Below are 19,343 nucleotides of genomic sequence, written 5' to 3' on the forward strand. Positions count from 1 at the left end.
CCCACCGCAGCCGCGGGCGGTACATCAAAAGCCACAGGCGGCCCCACCGGGGCCGTGGGCGGTATATCAGGAGCCGCAGGTGGCCCCACCGGAGGCACATCAGGAGCCACAGGCGGCCCCACCGCGACCACCAGAAGAAAAGCGGGCGGCCCACAGGAGCCGCAGACGGCAAAACAGGAGCCGCGGGCGGCAAAACACAACCCGCAGGCGGCAAGTGGCCGGTGGCATATTACAAGTAGCACAGGCGACAAAAAAAACAAGCCGTAGGCGGCACAGAGGCCGCAGGCGGTATATCTCACTCCCCTAGGTGAGGCCACAAAACAAGGTACAAAGAGCCATCGTCTGCACGGTGGCGGACTAACAATAAAACCGCATACTCACCTCTTGACCAAGGTAGGGTGGCCTCCTGGCTCCAGCAGAACTTCGCCCCACCATCGCCTGCCTTTGATAGGGCAGGGGATGCCGGACCAGGAGAAAGGGGGGCTCTATCGCTGGCAGGTCACATCCAGGTTAGGGCCTGCGTGTGCCTTCTTGTCTTCTGAGGGGACCAGGCAGACAACAGAGTTCTCCTCTGTTCGCCCTCCTCAGTGGGTTAACAGGAAGAGTCCTGCCTCCCCGTTATTCCCTGGTCTTCGGAGATTAACTGAAAAATAAGATGAAAATATAGTCTCTGTAGGAGAGACCGTCTGCCTCCTAGACACTAAGCTAAAAACTAAGCTGGCATGCTGCTTGCAGGAGGGGTATAGCTGGTGGGAGGAGTTAACACTTTTATGCTTAGTGTCACCTCCTAGTGGCAGAAGCTATACCCAAGGTCTTTGCTGTGTCGCCCAATGATACAGACGATAAATAAAGGAGTGCACAGTAGGGGTTCCTTTGAGTGGAAGATGGGGATACGAGAGATGGAAAGGAATGTTTTGATGCAGAAAGAAAGTAGGATAAGACAACAGTATACGTTAGCCTGAAAACGGGAAACAAAAAAAAACAAAGAAAAAAACAAAACGATTTTTCAATCTTTTATTGATCAGCCTATTTTGTGCCCTAAGGACCAATCAACTTTCATAGTCGCATTGCAAGAGCCACAACCAGCTGACATTAGCCGTATGAGGGTTAGCTCTCTGAGGGACGAGCTTTATTTTTTAATGGCAACTATCTTGGACATATATACTGTATTGTATAACTTTTATTACATTTGGATAAGGGGGGGGAGGGAGGAGATGGAACCCCAGGCCAGAGATTCCACCCTTGTTTTTTGGGTTTTGTTTTGACGGCGCCCACCATTCAGTAAAAATAACATGATCATTTTTTTTATCCAAGCTTATATAGATTTATTTTTTTACTACTTTAAAGAAAAACAACTGAATCCGCCTCGCTGCATTCCAAAACAAAGAATTTTTATTTTTCGAACAATGTGTTCGGAGTGTTTTTTACGGGAAGAATTGCTTTTTCCTGCGTTTTTGGTAGGCGAACAAAAGAAAAAAAGCAATTTTGGGATTACTTTAACTTTTTTTATGGTGTTTACCATGCGATATAAATACAATATTTTCCTTGTTTTGGTCCTTCCCAATGCAGTATTGCCTATTATGTGTTGCTTTTTAAAAATTTGATTTTTGTACTCACTGTAAAATCTTTTTTTCAATCTTTTTCATTGGGGGGAAAGCAGCTGAGGCACCTGTGTCTGGAGTAATTGAAGTTTTTGTGATGGTAGCAGACCACGAGAAGGCCAGGCCCAGAAATTCCAGACACTAAGAAGGGAAGAGAGAGGACTGACTTGGGTAGTTGATAATCCACCCAAACTGAGAGTGTCGAGGATGATGTGGAGACTCTCCAGAGCCCTTCACTAGGATGTCGTCGAGATAGTGACAGTCTCCCTAGAGTGTAGAAAGGCCATCACTGCTCCCAGGACTTTTGTGAACACATGTGGGCTGTGGCCAACTCGAATGGGAGAGCCGCAAACTCGTAGTGTTTCGACGAAAGAAAACATTGATGCGCTCTGCAGATGGGCACATGAAGATATGCATCCTTGATGTAGATCGACGCCAAGAATTCTCCATGTTCCATGGATGCAATGACTGACTTTAGGGGCTCCATGCGGAAATGTTGGACTTTCACATATTGATTCAGTTTCTCCAAGTCTAGAATGGGGCAGACAGACCAATCCTACTTTGTAACAGCGAAAAGGTTTGAATAAAAACCTGTGAAATACTCCGTGAGTGGAACAGGGATGATTACAGCCATGGCGAGTAGCTGGCACATCACTTGAGCCAAATTGTTGATCCATGAAGGAGACGCTGGAAGTCTGGAGCTGAAGAAACGGTCCAGAGGGCGGATGCCAAAATATGACATACCTTGAAGAGATGATCTCTCAGACCTAGGCGTCAACACGTTGGAAAACCAGATGTCTCAGAAGTGGTCCTCCACCCTGAGTGACTGGGGTGGTGGCCACCATTCACGCGGAGGATTTTGTGGGAGAAGAGACCTGAGAGGGTTTGGGGACAGGGACGCGAGGAGAGTCAGGGTCTGAAGGAAGATTTCTTCCTGTGATCTTGTGTGGTTTGCTTGGTATTCATAATACGCGAACTGAAGCACTGAAAAGGAACAATATCAAGGGCGCCTATTTTGAGAAGACCTTGTTTGGCTAGACATGTTCTGAAGTACGTGGGAGCTCTTACCACCCATGGCATCCAAAATAATTTAATCTAGCTGAGCGCTGAAGAGGCAGTAACCTACAAAAGGGAAGTGCAGTTAAGGATCTTTTAGACACCACATTAGTGTCCCAAGGTCCCTTGTGTTGTTATGAAGGTCGTCGAAGCCCAAGCCACTAGTCTGGCCGCATCCAGGGAGGCCTCGCAGAGGTATTTGCCTGTATGGCCGATTTGTTGCACAATATCTGCAAGTTCTTCTGGGGAAGAACCGGAGAGAATGCCATGGTGCATTCAGAGACCTATAGTACATCGGAGAAAGAGATATGTAGGAGACTATCAGATAGAGGATACAGTCATCAGGTCCTGCAAAAAGCCAGAAATAAAGTAAGGAAGACAGATAGAAGAACCCTACTATATAAAGAGAAAAACAGATGCGATGATAAATTGGATAAAATTATATTTATTACACCCTACAGTAGGGAGTTCGGAGATCAAAAAATTATTCTATATGTTTATCCCCATTTTAATGCAAGATAGTGAAGTTAAAAAAACATTGTAGAGAAGGGCGCTTTATGTGTACCACGGAGAAACACAAACAAAGCCAATACTAACTGGATGAAAATAACTGGATTCTATAAATGTGCAGACCCTCGTCGCGGTTGTTGTAAGCATGCACTAAATAAAACTAAGCACTGCAATATGTGGGATGCACATCTAGGAAGCTCCATGTGAGAATGTCAGAGCACCTAAGGGACATCCAGAAGGGAAACAGGAAAATCAGGAGCCGCAAACCATTTTATTAAAATACATGCTGGCAATACTGAGGGGGGTCTCATATTTTGGAATAGAAAAAAATCTGGAAAATACAGAAACCACAAGGTAGAGTTGCAGGATATCCTCAAAAGGGAAGCTTTCTGGATTATTGAATTAAACAGCAGGTACCCACATGGGATGAATTACACAGGTCTGCAAAAAAAACTTTAAAAATTGTTTTGATTTTGTTAAATCATCTTTATGTAGTTTTTTGCACAGATTTCAAAAATGACATGGGTTTTTTTCTATCACGTGAGGCTTGCCTACAAAATAAAGTTGAAGTATTTGGAAAAAATACAAAAAAACGGAAATTTATTTGTTTTTATCATTTTAACATGAAGTAAAAGCAAAAAACCCCCACAATACCTAGCTAAAATAAGCATAATAGTGATACACATGTGTTGCAAAGTTATTATAAGTCTTTGTAAAAACGTTTTCTTTTTCCATCAAAGCTTCTTTTGGTACTGCTTCGGCTGTGTTCTTGTGAATTTTCCCTTTTTAACATCCAACAGTAGTCTGCCATCATGTTGACATTCCATCGACCTTGGTATCTGCGCTCCATTTCTTTTAGATCTTGATAGAAACGTTCTCCTTGTTCCTCACTTACAGCCCCAAGATTTTCTGGAAAGTAGTCCAGATGTGAGTGAAGGAAATGGACTTTGACACTCATGTTGCAGCCCAAGATTTTGTAGTTTTGTAACAATTCAGCAACCAAAGTTTTGTAGTTTGAGTCTTTTTTATTTCCAAGAAAGCCTGTTACAACAAGTTTAAATGAATTCCAGGCATTTTTTCTTCCATTTCCATTTTAGTGACAAAGATTTCATCTTTTAAAAGTTTTCTTATGTCAGGCCCAAAAAAGACTCCCTCTTTCAGCTTAGCATCTGATAGACCAGGAAACTGTTCACAAAGATACTTGAAACACTCTCCTTCTTTGTGTAATGCTTTCACAAACTGTTTCATTAGTCCCAATTTGATATGAAGTGGTGGAAGTAAGATCTTTTTAGGATCCACTAAACTTTGTCTTTCAACATTTTTAACTCCAGGAATAAGAGCCTTTCTGATTGGCCAGGTCTGCTTGACATAGTGTTGTTTCCTGTCACGGCTATCCCATTCACAGAGGAAACAGGAAACTTTGTGTAACCACTTTGTTGACCTAGTAACATGGAAATAACTTTCAAATCCCCACAAATGGTCCATTTATGGTCAGAGTAGCTGAGCTTATTAAGAACAAACCCAAGATTTTCGTAGCATTCTTTCAAATGGACTGAGTGTCCAACAGGCACAGAAGCATATTGGTTACCATTGTGAAGAAGTACGACCTTCAAACTCCTTTTTGACGAATCTATGAAAAGTCTCCATTCCTCTGGGTCATACGTTATGTTGAACATTTCCATGATTCCAGGTACATTGTTGCAGAAAACTAGTTCACCCTCGTGTAAAAAGAGGGACAAATTCCTTTTCTCTAAGTCGGTACCATGAAAATGAAACACCGGAGGCTAACATATGTCTTTCTTTAAAGGAGATGTCCCGCGCCGAAACGGGTTTTTTTTTTTTTAAACCCCCCCCCCGTTCGGCGCGAGACAACCCCGATGCAGGGGTTAAAAACCCCACCCGCACAGCGCTTACCTGAATCCCGGCGGTCCGGCGTCTTCATACTCACCTGCTGAAGATGGCCGCCGGGATCCTCTGTCTTCATGGACCGCAGGGCTTCTCTGCGGTCCATTGCCGATTCCAGCCTCCTGATTGGCTGGAATCGGCACGTGACGGGGCGGAGCTACACGGAGCTACACGGAGCCCCATAGAGAAGAGGAGAAGACCCGGACTGCGCAAGCGCGGCTAATTTGGCCATCGGAGGCCGAAAATTAGTCGGCACCATGGAGACGAGGACGCTAGCAACGGAGCAGGTAAGTATAAAACTTTTTATAACTTCTGTATGGCTCATAATTAATGCACAATGTATATTACAAAGTGCATTATTATGGCCATACAGAAGTGTATAGACCCACTTGCTGCCTCGGGACATCTCCTTTAAGTCTAGATCCTAACACTTCCGCTGAATCCTTTGGTAGGCCCAGATCTCGTACTAAATCGTTCAAGTCTGATTGAGAGAAAAGTTCAGGGTCATTGGTACCTGGATCATAGCTGTCATCATTATCGCTGCTACTATGTGACATTTGGTCTAAATTGTCTAAAATATTGTCCAGGGTATCCGGAGGTGAAGGAATAGGCAAGTCAGGTCCATGAGGAACAGGGCGAATAGCCGAACGTATGTTGGTTGGGTATGAAATATCCTTCCTGTTTTTTAAATTGAAACCTTGCACTGAACAAGAACAAAAATAACAGTCATCACTGTGATTTTTAGGCTCTCTCCAAACCATGGGTACTCCAAAACGAAATGATTTCTTCTTACCTTGAAACCATTGTCTCAGTTCTTCAACACACACAGAACACACTATATGGGGAGCCCAAGATTTATCTTGGTCCCCTAATTTCATACCAAAGTATGCAAAATACACCTTCTGAACAAAATTAGAAATGTTCCTTTGTTGCTTCTTGACGGTATAAGACCCACAAATATAACAGAAACAGTTAGGAGAGTTGACACATCTTCTAGTAGCCATTTCTACTAAATACCGTATCACAAAACTGTTTGATGCGTACACCACAGTGGCTGGCTCCACACTGAGTCACTGACTGCAGTCAAGGTCACGCCTAGCAGACAGTTTAGATTCGTTGTTGTACGCGTACCGAACCTGAAAAACCCCGAAAATAAGAAAATTTCAGGTGAAATTTGTGACTTATCTAGGGGTGATGGAATTTTTTCACTATTTTTACCGTAATCAGCACAAAAAATACTGTTAAACCTACTAATTAAATATGCTACAATTTTTTCATCGCAGACCTGTTATAGAGTGGATTTATTGTGCATTTAATAATTCCCATTTCAGCAATATTAAGACTTATAACACACACAAAAAATTGAAATATTCTTCCCTTTATTGGACATGGTGTATATATAATGTATATATCTCCATATAATTATTTATCTGATCTGTAAGAAAATTAGTAAATCAATTAAATTCAGGTATTTACATGATGTACTAGTTGATATATTAAATATAAGAAAAATGAATATCATGTATCTAATATCTTAATTAACATGGGTAAGATTATTAATTAGTATACGCTAACTAGAAATTATTACCATATTCTGTGAAACAATCTTTAACAAATACAGCAATAAGCAAAGTAAAACAAAACAGAATAAATACATTTGGGTTTTCCAGCTGTAGATATAAAATACATTCTGTTTATAGTTTTGCTATATCAGGTTTATGGTATAGAGATACTTTGTATCTGCACTTCGATATCTTCCCTCTGTTTAGTTCAATCCCTTTGTAACAAGCCCCCAGCCCTCAGCAAGTGACAGGTGATGGGATCCCCATCTGATTAGATCCTTCTCACTGCAATCTGTCTCAGTCTCCTCCTCGGTGAGATGTAGAACACAGGTAGTCCTTGTTATTTTAATCCGTGTAATGATTTGTGTTTTGCTATAAATGTTATGTGTGTTATAGATTTCAGCTGTTGACAAAGACCATGTGGTTGAAACGCGTCCAGCGTCTGCAAGCTCTTTACCTGTGAGCTCTTTTATTAATAAAGGAAACCTTTTAGTGGTAGTAGCTCCCCTCCTTGTCTTTTCTCCACGAGACGTAGTTCCCATTCTCCCGGGTCGCCAAGTAAGTGGGCTATCCAGTTGTCCACATTTGGTATGTCGAATGCCGAGAGCACTGGAAGGTGATCTTCGGCCCATGTCAGGATTTTTGATGCTTCTGCCATGACCTTTGAGCTTTTGGGTCATCTTGACTTCTTGAGAAGTGATGAAGCGACACGAGAACTGCCCAAAGTTCCAATACATTAATTGGTGGACTACTCTATTATTCAGGTGTCTCCCGCCATAAGACTCCGCACAGTACTCCCCCAGGTGAAGAGGCTGGTGTCCATGGTGATTACCTGCCACTGGAGGGTTAGAAAGGAGTGTTCCAGATGGATCTGTGAAGAATCTAGCCACCATTGAAGGCAGCGCTGCAGAGGTTGGCAGATCGAGAAAGTCCACTGATTTGTCCCATTGTGAGTAAATGGTCCACTGGAGAAGCAGAGCTTGAAATTGGATGAATGGAATTGCCTCAAAGGAGGAAACCATCAGCCCCAGCACTCTCATACAGCAACGAATGGATTCTGAGTTTGCAAGGAGGGCATCTGCACCTGCTTCTGTAAAAAGAAAAAAAAGTAGTTTTGGCAGCGGTAGTGGGACATGGGCCTGTGCCATGTTGAAAGACATACCCAGAAAGGTCAAACGTTGCGACGGCGAGAGGGAAGACTTGGGGAGGTTGATGGTCCATATGAATCTGGACAGGGTGTCGAGAGTGATGCAGAGACTCCAGGTTGGTCGACCGAGTTGGGGTTATTACCAAGATGTCGTTGAGATAGGGGATAGCCACTACTCCCTTGAAATGAATGAGAGCCATCACTGATGCTAGAATGTTTGTGAAGACTTAGGGGACTGTGACCAACCCAAATAGAAGGGCCATGAAATAGTAATTCGACCAGATGGCGAATCACTGATGCACTCAACATATGGGGATGTGAATACAGGCATCCTTGATGTTGATGGATGACAAAAACTCTTCAGTTTACATAGATGCAATAACAGATCTGTGACTCCATATGGAAATATCGGACTTTGACATAATGATTCAACTTCTTCTGGTCCAGATCAGATCTGGCAGTGCCATCCTTCTTGGGTACCACGAAGAAATTGGAATAGAAATCAGAATGATGAGGCCTTGAGGCTAGGTTGTCTGTCTATCGCTAGATCTGGAGAGCGGGCAGAAAAAAAATGTCCTCCCGATCCCAGGCATCTGAGATGTGAGCGAACCAAGTCTCCCTTAATAGGTAAAGTCGTGCCCCCATCCTGGATGGATTGGGTGGGGGCTGCTCTTCATGTGCAAGATTTAGCAGAGGACAACTTCGAGGACTGTGGTTGGGGGCACCAGTAGGGTTGTGGTTTAAAAAAAAAGGGTCTTAGCTTATATTCCCGCAAGGTTTTCTTACTATCTGAGCTCCAGGGGGCTGGAGAGGCAAAAGGAGCGAAATTGAGGCCTTTTCTTCTGTGGAGCTCTCACACCTCTGGATATGTTCTGAGGTAGGTGAGAGCTTCTACCATCAGTGGCTTCAGAGATGCCCTCATCCAATCTGGCGTCGAAAAGTTGTGAGCCAACAAAAAGAAGGACTGTTAAGCACCTCTTAGAGGAGACATCTACATTCTAGGATTTTAGCCACATAGTCCGGCATGTGGCTAATGAAGTCGCTGAGGAGCGAGCCAGGAGTCTGGCCGTATCCAGAGAAGCGTAGCAGATAAATTTCCCGCCTGGCCTATCTGATGCCCAATGTCTGCCAATTCTTCCAGAGAAGCGCCAGAAAGGATATCTCAGTGTAATTGCTTAGCCTATTTAGCAGTGACCCTACTGATCCAGATAGAAGCGAAAATTAGCATGAGTGCCGAACCCACCTCCTCAAACGAAGTTTTAGCTAGAGAATTCCATTTTCCAGTTACGCACGTCTTGAAAAGTTGAAGTCTCCACCATATGAAGGGTGGGGTGTTTCGCTTAACAGGACAATAGGGGTGAAGACGGCCATTTCTTCACTAACTCTTCTGGGAAGGGATATGTTAAGAAAATTGTAGATCAATGTATCAGTTAATTGTTTTTCTATTAGATAGTAGACTAGAAAGATATAGCATGCTGCTAGTATAAATAGTGAAGGGGTTAAACGAAGCCTTTTCTATACCAGTGAATGGTACATAGAGACAGACAGAAGATAAGAGTCTCTCAGACCCCCGCCTTGCATTCCTTTTCACTGAATTCATAACGGTTTCTTTGTATGTTATAGTTACACCGTAACGGTGTAACATGTTAAACATTTTAGTTGTACCCTATCATGTATTTTTATTAATCTTGGAGGTATATACCATTCCTGTGATGTCATTTATGGTATATAAACCACATGCACCTTTGAATACATTAGAAATCATTTGATACTGCAACAAGGCTGGTGTGATTTGTATTTCTCCTGAGCTCAGACTTCTACACGAGATCTGGGATTGTCTTCTTCTTGGTAAACACATAAATTCTCCTTATAGAATACTTGAGGTCTAAACGCTTAGGTTTGGTGAAGCATTTGTCAGGAAGGTTCCATTCCCTGGCAAAGACATCCTCCAACTCTGGATGAGGGAAAAAGACCTTAAGATAACACTTTGAGCACTTGAAAAAAAAAGTCGCTACAGCTGTAGTGGTCTGATCTGTATCCTTCATGGTGACTATTAGGCTATCAACTATAGTGGAGGCCTGTTTTTCATCCATATCAGGATAAGAGGGGGGCTCTGAGCGACTATTGTCTTTGGAGAAGGGTTTCAAGCACATCCAGGGAGGGGAAGCCTTGAGCAAGAGATCCTAGTTTGCTTTTGTGGTCTACCATGGGAGAGGTCACATGTCTATAATGGAGGTAGACACCTTAGTAAGGTCAAGACCACCTGTGACAGAGTGTGGCCATGCGATTCAGCAGGCAGTGGGAGCCGGGCAGGAGAGTTTCTGGATATGGAGCATGGAGGAAAATCCCTTTCTCCTGGGAGATACTTACCCTTCTGAGAAAAAGAGTGGCTCACAGTTCCAGCAGTGTACACCCCTGTGCTCACCTGCCTTTAAGGAGTTGAGTGCTCTGGTGAAAGCTGGACACTATGTCTGGCGGGTCAAATTAGAGCTTGGACGTGCCTCCTTTTCTTCTGAAGTCAGGTCAGGCAACAGAATGGTTAACTCTGTTCTGTTCGCCTTCCTCTATGGAGGTAAACGGTAGAGTCCTTGCAACCCTGTATTTCCTGAGTCCAAGAGGTTTTGAAGGCTGGTGACAAATGGGTCTGCCTCCTACAGACACTGAGCTAAAACTGGTTAGCTTGGTACATGCAGGAGGGGTACAGCTATTAGGAGGAGCTAACACTTTTTCTTTGGTTTAGTGTCTGACTCCTAGTGGCAGTAGCTATACCCATGGTATTCAGCTGTGTCCCCCAATGAAATGGACAAGAAAGTGTCCCCCCAACGGGTATGTCCTGTCAAAATAACCTTTCTACATTTACCCAATATGGGTATGCAGGCATTTGATGGAGTCCAGATCTCTATGACCCCAGGTGACAACCAATTTACTAAGGTCACATAACTAGATTTTGCAAGAACTTACCGTAAAATCTCTTTCTCGTCTGTATCATTGGGGGACACAGCTCTGACCTTGGGACGTTCTAGAGCAGTACCAAAGGGGGAGAGAAAATATAAGTCGTCGCACGTGTAAGGAAGCAAATCTGCTCCTAACTGCAACTAACGGTAATGGATGTCTAAGCATCCAGCATGCTCAGAGAGGAGCATAAATTGGCCCAAGTAACCGGCCGATCCATCTTCCGGAGAGAAAAAACTCCTGATAAGGTCTTCTGACGAGAAACCCGTCGTCCGAGTACTATGAGCCATACACGGCCTGAGGATATAAATGCCTGGCACTGTAACCCTGTACTGCAGCGGGCCGAGCCAGTGCAAGGAGTCTCCTCGGATTTGCCAATATCACCAGCAGCGTGACTGGAGAGTGCTACCTGAAAGAGGTACTCCTGCGTAGTCAGATCGCTCCCAATTGCCATCGGAGCGTTCCTCGCACGGGTCACTACCGAGAAAGGTGCCCACCTGATACTTCCTTGAAGCGGCTCCTGTTACCCATGGGAGCAAGAGAATATCCGACAGGTCGATAACCGTCTCCTGATGACAACCCTCGGTACACAGTCGGCGTCCCAAACAACGCTGTGGAGCCATCAGCGTCGAACCTTCGGGGAGTTGCATGCCTTCCAACATTCGGTCTAGTTGTACGTCAGCTTCCATATAACTGCAGGATGCCAATATCACCTTCCCAGTCCCGCTGCGAGGCAGGGAGTGGAATGATCCCGGACGCCAATGAAGAAAAAACTCTTTGTGTCCTCTAACCACTTCTGGTTGAAGTCCCGTGTTGATCATCGCTGAACAGAACTTGCAGCAGAAGGTTCTTGGTTATCTCTTGACCATCTTGAAGGGGTCATCCTTGCCGCTGACCACCACCAGAACGTGGGGGATCCAGAGCCCAAGGTCTGCCTCTGGACCAAGTCCGCCTAGCTGAAGTGCCGCCTGGGCCTAATGATGCGTATTCGTACGTCTCCACCCATGCCGTCGACTACTTGGTTAGCTGTAGAGCGAAAGGACTCGTGCCGCAAGATCCTTCAACCCCATAATCCTGTGTTCATGCCCACAGCATGCACTCTTTGCATGGAGTCTCGGGCTTCCAATGAAGTCTAACCTTTGATGGGGACTGACGGATTAGTTAACTAGGGTTGGCCCTGTACCAACCTATCGGTGCAACCGCATGAACCACTAGGCCCAAGAAGTTGGCAGCGTAGCAAGGGCACACTGACACGGGAATCTCGCTGGTCCCTCGAGGTAACCTCAGTAGTAGAAAGGGATAACCCCCCAGGATTGCCGACCGTACCAGCATAGCAAGTCTCACGGTCTCCTGCAAGCAGCAAATGCCGACAGCACGCAGGAGGATCACCTCGTGCTCCTGCATCCATCCAACTTAACTCGTTGGACGTGTTAACTGCCCTATGCAATCCGTGGCGAGTGCCCACAGACCGTTTGCGGAAGAGATCTATTCAGGGTGGACCCCAACTGTAGTGACCGCTCGTAGTAAGTGGCTCTACTACGGTAGACTGGGTGCAGGTAACTGCAGGCGGGCAACGACAGTGTATCTAGCCGTTAGGCCAGGCTCGATCTGGTCCGGCATGAGGAAGTGCATGCAAGGTATTCCCGTGCAAGTACTCTTTCCGGGAGGAAGGTACCACAGATTCCAACGAGGCCGGAGTGCGGCTGACCATCCCTGTAAAGCGAGACAATCTGCTGCCCGCAGGGAAGTACGGGAGGGTGCAGAGAGCTACCGCTAGGGAGGGCTCGACCAGATCCAGACATGGGAAGAGATGTGTCCAGAGGATCCCTGTGTAAGAACTCCTTCCGGATGGCCGAGTGTGCCTCCTTGTCTTCTGTACGCGGGGTACTGCAGGAGTCAGCACAGTATAGCTACGTATGCAGTGGGCTTCGCACGCTGGTCAGGGGCGACAACTGCAATTAAAACGCCTGGCGGGAAACATGCAGATCCGACACCTGATAGCAGTGGCATACACAGGCCGCAGCAGCGCTGCAGAGGAAGATTCTGGTCACGCATTGACCAAAAACTGCGACCGCCTCATGAGAATAGCCGCGCGCTGGCCAGATCAATGGTCGCACAGCAGCAACCGCCAGTACGTGCAGCAAGAGGTGCTGCATCTTCCTGCCCCTGCACTTGGAGACAATTCACATTGCAGGGAAGGGCACAAGAACACGTGACCGCGCAGCGGGAAATCCAAATGCCCCCGCGGCGGGAGAACAGCGTCCCGACATGTGGTCACCCTAAATTGGCCGCGCTGTGGCCATTATCTGGCCCTGTGTCCACCACTGTGCTGCAACTCAGCAACAACTGGGAAGCACAGCCCAGTCTCCAGGGACGACCGTTCGCCAGCTGAGGAGGACTGCGCGCCGGATACCCCTGCGCAGGAGCCCTAGTCAAAGAGCGAGGCCGTCATGCCTGGCCGGCACCTGCCATACCAGGCGCGCGGCCCCACGTGTCATGGGCGGCATGCCAGGAGCCGCAGCGCCCCCCCCCCTCGAATCCACGGGCCGCACATCGGAGGCCCTGCTGTTCAGAGAGGACGGGGGCGCACACGGAGGCCGCCGGCACTGCCCGAGCACGCCCAGCACAGAAGCCTCAGTCAGCCCCACCAGAGACGCGGGTGACGCCGGAGCGCGCCCAGCACACAAGCCGCAGGCAGCCCCACCGGAGCTGCGGTTGGTGCCCGAGCACGCCCAGCACAGAGGCCGCAGGCGGCGCCCGAGCACGCCCGGCACATAAGCCGCAGGCAGCCACACCAGAGCTGCGGGTGGTGCCCAAGCACGCCCAGCACAGAGGCCGCAGGCGGCCTCAGCTGAGCCACGGGCGGCGCCCGAGCGCGCGCAGCACATAAGCCACAGGCAGCCACACCGGAGCCGCGGGCGGCACCTGAGACCGCCCAGCACATAAGCCGCAGGCGGCCTTACCCGAGCTGTGGGCGGCGCCCGAGCGCGCTCTGCACAGAAGGCCACACCTGAGCCGTGGGCGGCCCGCCAGAAACATTGAAGGCCGCAGGCGACTCCACCGGAGCCGCGGGCGGCACAAGGAAACTGGACGGCCTACCGATGCATCAGAGGCGCATCTTCAGGCCCACCAGGAGCTGTGTAGAAGAGGCAGTGGATAGCGCATCAGGAGCCGTGGGCAGCACATCAAGAGCCGCAGGCGGGTAGCCGGTAACACACAAACGCGAGCCCCAAAACCACAAGTCGCAGGCTGCACCAGGCGCGCAGCCTATACCAGCGCAGGCAACACATTAGCCACAGGCGGTAGCAATGCCCCCGGCGGTATACACTGGCCCTTAGGCGCGGGCGAAGCCACAAGCAAGCAAAGAACACACCTGGTGACACCCGGTTATCGTCCGCACGGCGGCGGACTAACAAAATAAACCCACATACTTACCTCTTGACCGAGGTAGGGTGGCTTCCTGGCTCCAGCAGAGCTGCTTCCCGCCATCGCCTGCCTTTGATGGGGCAGGGGATGCCGGATCATAAGAAAGGGGGGCTCTATGGCTGGCGGGTCACACTCAGTTTGGTGGCAGAGTGTGCCTCCTTGTCTTCTGAGGGGACCCGGCAGACAACAGAGGGTTGGGTTCACCTCTGTTCGCCATCCTCGGTGGGTTGTCAGGGAGACTCCTGCCTCCCCGTTATTCCCTGGTCTTCCGGAGAAAAAATAAAAATGCAAAAGAAAAAAAGGTTAGGAGGAGAGACAGTCCTGCCTCCTAGACACTAAGCTAAAAACTGAGCTAGCACGATGCTGCAGGAGGGGTATAGCTAGTGGAAGGACTTAACACTTTTTGTGCTTAGTGTCGCCTCCTAGTGGCAGAAGCTATACCCAAGGTCAGAGCTGTGTCCCCCAATGATACAGACGAGAAAACACATTTTCATTTACTTATCTGAAAAAAAAAAAGCCCAGTGCCTGTGGTAGGACAACCCCTTCAAGTATTAACATTACTGGGTCTCAGAAAGGCTCTTTTATGGCCAAAACATTGTGTGTCATAAAATATTATTTTCAAATCATGAAGATTTGAAAATAAAGATGTTGTATGTGCAAACTATATCAATAAAGCCTTTGTCATCACCATCTTGGCCTAAAGACCAAACAACAACTATAGTAATTGGCTAATTTTGAGTATTTGCAAAAACTTCACAATCCCTTTAAAGAATTAAATACAACCATAAGCCCAGATTTTTTTACCTCTCTTTCTCTCTGGCAGCAGCTTCAGCAGGAGGACTCCCTCTGCCAGGTGGTGCTGAGCTCGGGACTTGAGCCATTTCTTGCCTTCCGACACCCCTACCAAGAAGGCTTGGCAGTGACTGTCCTGCAGCAAGAGAGCTCACTGGAGACCTGTAAGTGCAGAACACAAATATTATATTATTCTCAATTACCTGTACTACAACTCCAGTAACAATAGAAGTAGTGAAAATGAATGCACTAACATACAAGTAGAGACCGACAGGCTACACATCCAGGCTTTATTTTCATTAACTTCCAATATTAAATCTAAAAGCTTAAAGGGGTTGTCTCGCGGCAAACATCAAAATTTTACATTACCCCATTCCCCCTGTCACCCCCCTGGCATAAAATAGCAATTTAAAGCGGTTTTTAAGCCGCTTGCTACTCACCGATCCGACGAAATATGAAGTTTAAAAAATCTTCTGCCTAAGATGGCCGCCAGTCCTTTCCCAGGGATGCACTGCTGTTTTCCCCCATGGTGCACCGCGGGTCTTCTCCCATGGTGCACCATAGGCTCTGTGCGTTCCATTGCCGATTCCAGCCTCCTGATTGGCTGGAATCGGCTTATGTGACGGGGCGGAGCTAAGCGATGACGCGTAGAAGGGGGCGGAGCCAGAACGCCGCTCGTGCCGGACCGAACAGAAGCCAGAAGACCCTTCTGCGCAAGTGCGTCTAAAAACGCCAGAAGACATCAGAATTAGACGGATCCATGGAGACGGGGACGCCAGCAACGGAGCAGGTAAGTGAATAACTTCTGTATGGCTCATATTTAATGCACGATGTATATTACAAAGTGCATTAATATGGCCATACAGAAGTGTATAGACCCACTTGCTGCCGCGGGACAACCCCTTTAAATACAGAAAATATTTTTCTGACAGTCTATCATCGTAATGTTTAGCACAACATTAAACCTTTAGCCATGTAGATTACTATGGAACTGAACCTTCAAACAGGTTAATAGAAGTCTAGGATCCCTGCTAATTAGTAAGACTCTGCTCACAGGCATATAAGCCAAATGTATCCATAGCACTCCAATCACACAATGGAGGCCAAGACATTATGTATAGCTTTTTTTTAACAATGGGAGAGTATGGGCGGTTTATCCCATTGTCTTTCAACACATACCTCCTCAAGTAGATCCTTCCACCATACAGTATTGGATGTGACCAAAAAAGCATCAATTCTTCTAGGTACCCTTGTAGGGGCTTTGTAGGATTATAGTCAGGTGTATGATTAACTATTTATACCAGACAGGTGATCATGAGCATTATTTTTATATATCGAATGAAACGCGGGTTGTCCCGCAAAAGCAAGTGAAGTTAAGCACTTCTGTATGGCCATATAAATGCACTTTGTAATATACATCGTGCATTAAATATTGGCCATACAGAAGTTATATACTTACCTACAGACCAGCTGTGCGACACGAGCATGCTGGAGCGGCCCCATTCAACGGGACAGAAGAGGGCAGACTGCCAAAGTGCGTCTAATCAAGGAAAAGGATTCGGTCGGCGCCATGGAGACGGGGACGCCAACACAGGGGGGGACCCCTTGTAGGTAAGTATATAACTTCTGTATGGCCAATATATAATGCACGATGTATATTACAAAGTGCATTTATATGGCCATACAGAAGTGTTTAACTTCACTTGCTTTTGCGGGACAACCCCTTTAACAGAAACAGATGTGTAGGAGGCTTAAAACTGGGCGAGGAACAATCAAACTCTGCTACAAAAGGTGAGGTTATGGAAGACAGGTTCATGTCACAGGTCATATACCATGGCAAGACTGAGCACAGCAACAAGACACAAGGTAGTTATTAGTGCATCAGCAAGGTCTTTCCCAGGCAAGTATTTCAAAGCAAAATTTAAGATCTGCAGTTCCAGATCTTTTGAACAAGCACAAAGAAATTGGCAACGTTGAGGACCGTAGATGCAGAGGTCGGCCAAGGAAACTTGGTGCAGCAGAAGACACACACATCATTCTTACTTCTGTTTGAAATCGGAAGACGTCCAACAGTGCCATCAGCTCACAACAACTACTGTTCGAAGAAACCTGGCCAGAAGTGGTCCTCACGGAAGAATTGCCGCCAGTAATCCATATATTCAAAGTAGAAATAAAGCCAAGCAACTTAACTATCCACAAAAACATAGGAAGTGGGGTGAAGAAAAATGGCAGCTATGGACTAAGGAGTCAAAATGTGACATATTTGGCTGTAACAGAGGGCAGCAGTTTGTTCTCCGCAAGACTGGAGAGCAGTACAATAATGAGTGTCTGCAGGCAGCAGTGTGTTTTGGGATGCATTTTAGCAAATAGAGTTGTGGATTTAGTCAGGATTAATTATGTTCTTAATTCTGAGAAATCCAGGCAGATACTTATCCATCATGCTGTACAATTAGGGAGGGGTTTGATTGGCTGCAAATTTATTCTGCATCAGGACAACGGACCCCAAAAATACACCCAATGTCATTAAGAACTATCTTTAGTGCAAGAAGAACAAGGAGTCCTGGAAGTGATGATACGGCCCCACAGAGCCCTAATCTCATCATCATCCAGTCTGTCTTCGATTACATGAAAAGACAGAAGGATTGGACAAGCCGACATCCACAGAAGATCTGTACTTAGTTCTCCCAGATGTTTGAAACAACCTCCTCATGAGTTCCTTTAAAAACTGTGCGAGTGTACCTAGAAGAATTGTTGTTGTTTTGAAAGCAAAGGAAGGTCACACTAATTGAATGATAATCGTTCGGTGTAAGCACAAACCAACGACTTAATGACAAACAATAAACATTCGGCGTTCATTCTTGGCAGCACAATACCCATCGTTGGCTCATTCACTTATCGTTTGGTTTAAACAGCGCTCATTCTGTCCCTCGGATTCACTAATACAGCGAATGTGAAAGACTGAACGATTCTTGCTTGAACGAGCCAATGATGTATCGGTCTATCTAAACAGGCTGCACAAGCCAACGATGATGTGACTCACTCGTTCAAACGATAATCAACTCATCTAAAAGGATCCTTGCTTTGCAGCATTTTTTCCACACCTGTAAAAACTTTTACACAGTACTATGTACCTCCTATGTAGGCTCTAAACAATATAGGACCAGAGTATAGGATATATATTATATCTTGATTTCTCACCTCCTTTCCTCAGGTTTTAATGAAGTTTCAGTAGATAAGCCGCCTACTTTAGGAACTGTGGGGCTCGGACCTGCAGATATCTCTTGCCTTCCTAGGCCCCTACCAGGAAAGATTGACACTGACGGTTCTCCAACTGCACTGCTTATTGGAAATCTTGGAAAGGACAGATATAATACAGCATTAATACTTATCTAGCTGTGCTGAGAGTACACTAGCAATGATTAAATTAGGCTTCAACTGTGTAACAACCAATAACATGCCCAAGGACGTGGTAACGGTGATCCAGGCATTTATTCTTATTGCCGACCCTGTAGAGTAAAGCCCCAGGGTCTGTGAGCCTGACAGCTCCTTGTTATAGCTACCGGAAGGTCGCGGTGTGCGACTCCCAGTCACGCAATCGCCAATATCCAGTGGATAACGGTGATCGCATAAAAGTTAAACAGAAAGTTCGTTTCGGCTCTCCTAAGGCCAGCTGCATACGACCAGGTTTGCATTGCGGAATCTGCCGTTGGCGTTCACACCTTGGGTCCACAGCACATACTGTTCGGAACATGCTATGCAAAAACGCTTTTTCCTACACATTCGCCAAAACAAATGGCCGTTTCCACGAGCGGAGCAAAAAAATAATATATCGCGGCATGTTCCATTTTCGTATGTATTCCACGCGGACAGCTTCCATTGAAGTATTCTCCCCTTTAAAGTACAATGTATACTAAAAGTGTAAAGCGTCACCTATATGGGTCACTTGGGACGCCAACTGATCAGCTAAGCGGACACAAGCTGTCAGCGCCGCAAATACACAAGAGGTTGAAGCTGCCGGCACTTGTAACTGCAGGCACGGTTCTCAATGAATTCCACTACATGGAGGTCGGCGTGAAGAATTCTGCTGCTTCCACTCTGATCTCTGTGTACTCAGCTGATCGGTTGGGATGCCAAACGAAGGACCCCAGCCGATCAACTATTGATGACCTATCCTAAGCATAGGTCATCAATAGTATTCTCCTTGGAAAACTCCTTTAGGCCGCCTGCAGACGAGCGGGTCGGATCCGGCAGCGAGAATTCTCGCCGCGGGACCCGACCCGAGAGCCTGCAGTGACGAGCGCGTACTCACTCGCGCCTGGCGGCCCCGGCTCTTTCATGTGCCGGCTGCTGCGCAGACCGTAGCCGGCGGCCGGGTGAGTGCGTGTCCCGCAC

General features: G+C 46.7%; 1 protein-coding gene across 1 annotated transcript in view; it reads right to left on the reverse strand.

Moving 5' to 3' along the window:
* Nucleotides 1-19,343, reverse strand: part of PIWIL2 (piwi like RNA-mediated gene silencing 2) — a 117,643-nt gene that overhangs the window by 79,452 nt on the left and 18,848 nt on the right. The window contains exons 5-6 of the mRNA XM_066593461.1: nt 18,150-18,302; nt 14,964-15,101 (exon numbers count right to left, since the gene is read on the reverse strand). Of these exons, the coding sequence (XP_066449558.1) occupies nt 14,964-15,101; nt 18,150-18,302 (291 nt within the window). The remainder of the gene's footprint in view (nt 1-14,963; nt 15,102-18,149; nt 18,303-19,343) is intronic.

The sequence above is a fragment of the Eleutherodactylus coqui genome, chromosome 2 (genome assembly GCF_035609145.1).
Source record: "Eleutherodactylus coqui strain aEleCoq1 chromosome 2, aEleCoq1.hap1, whole genome shotgun sequence".
In the NCBI taxonomy this organism is placed as follows: domain Eukaryota; kingdom Metazoa; phylum Chordata; class Amphibia; order Anura; family Eleutherodactylidae; genus Eleutherodactylus; species Eleutherodactylus coqui.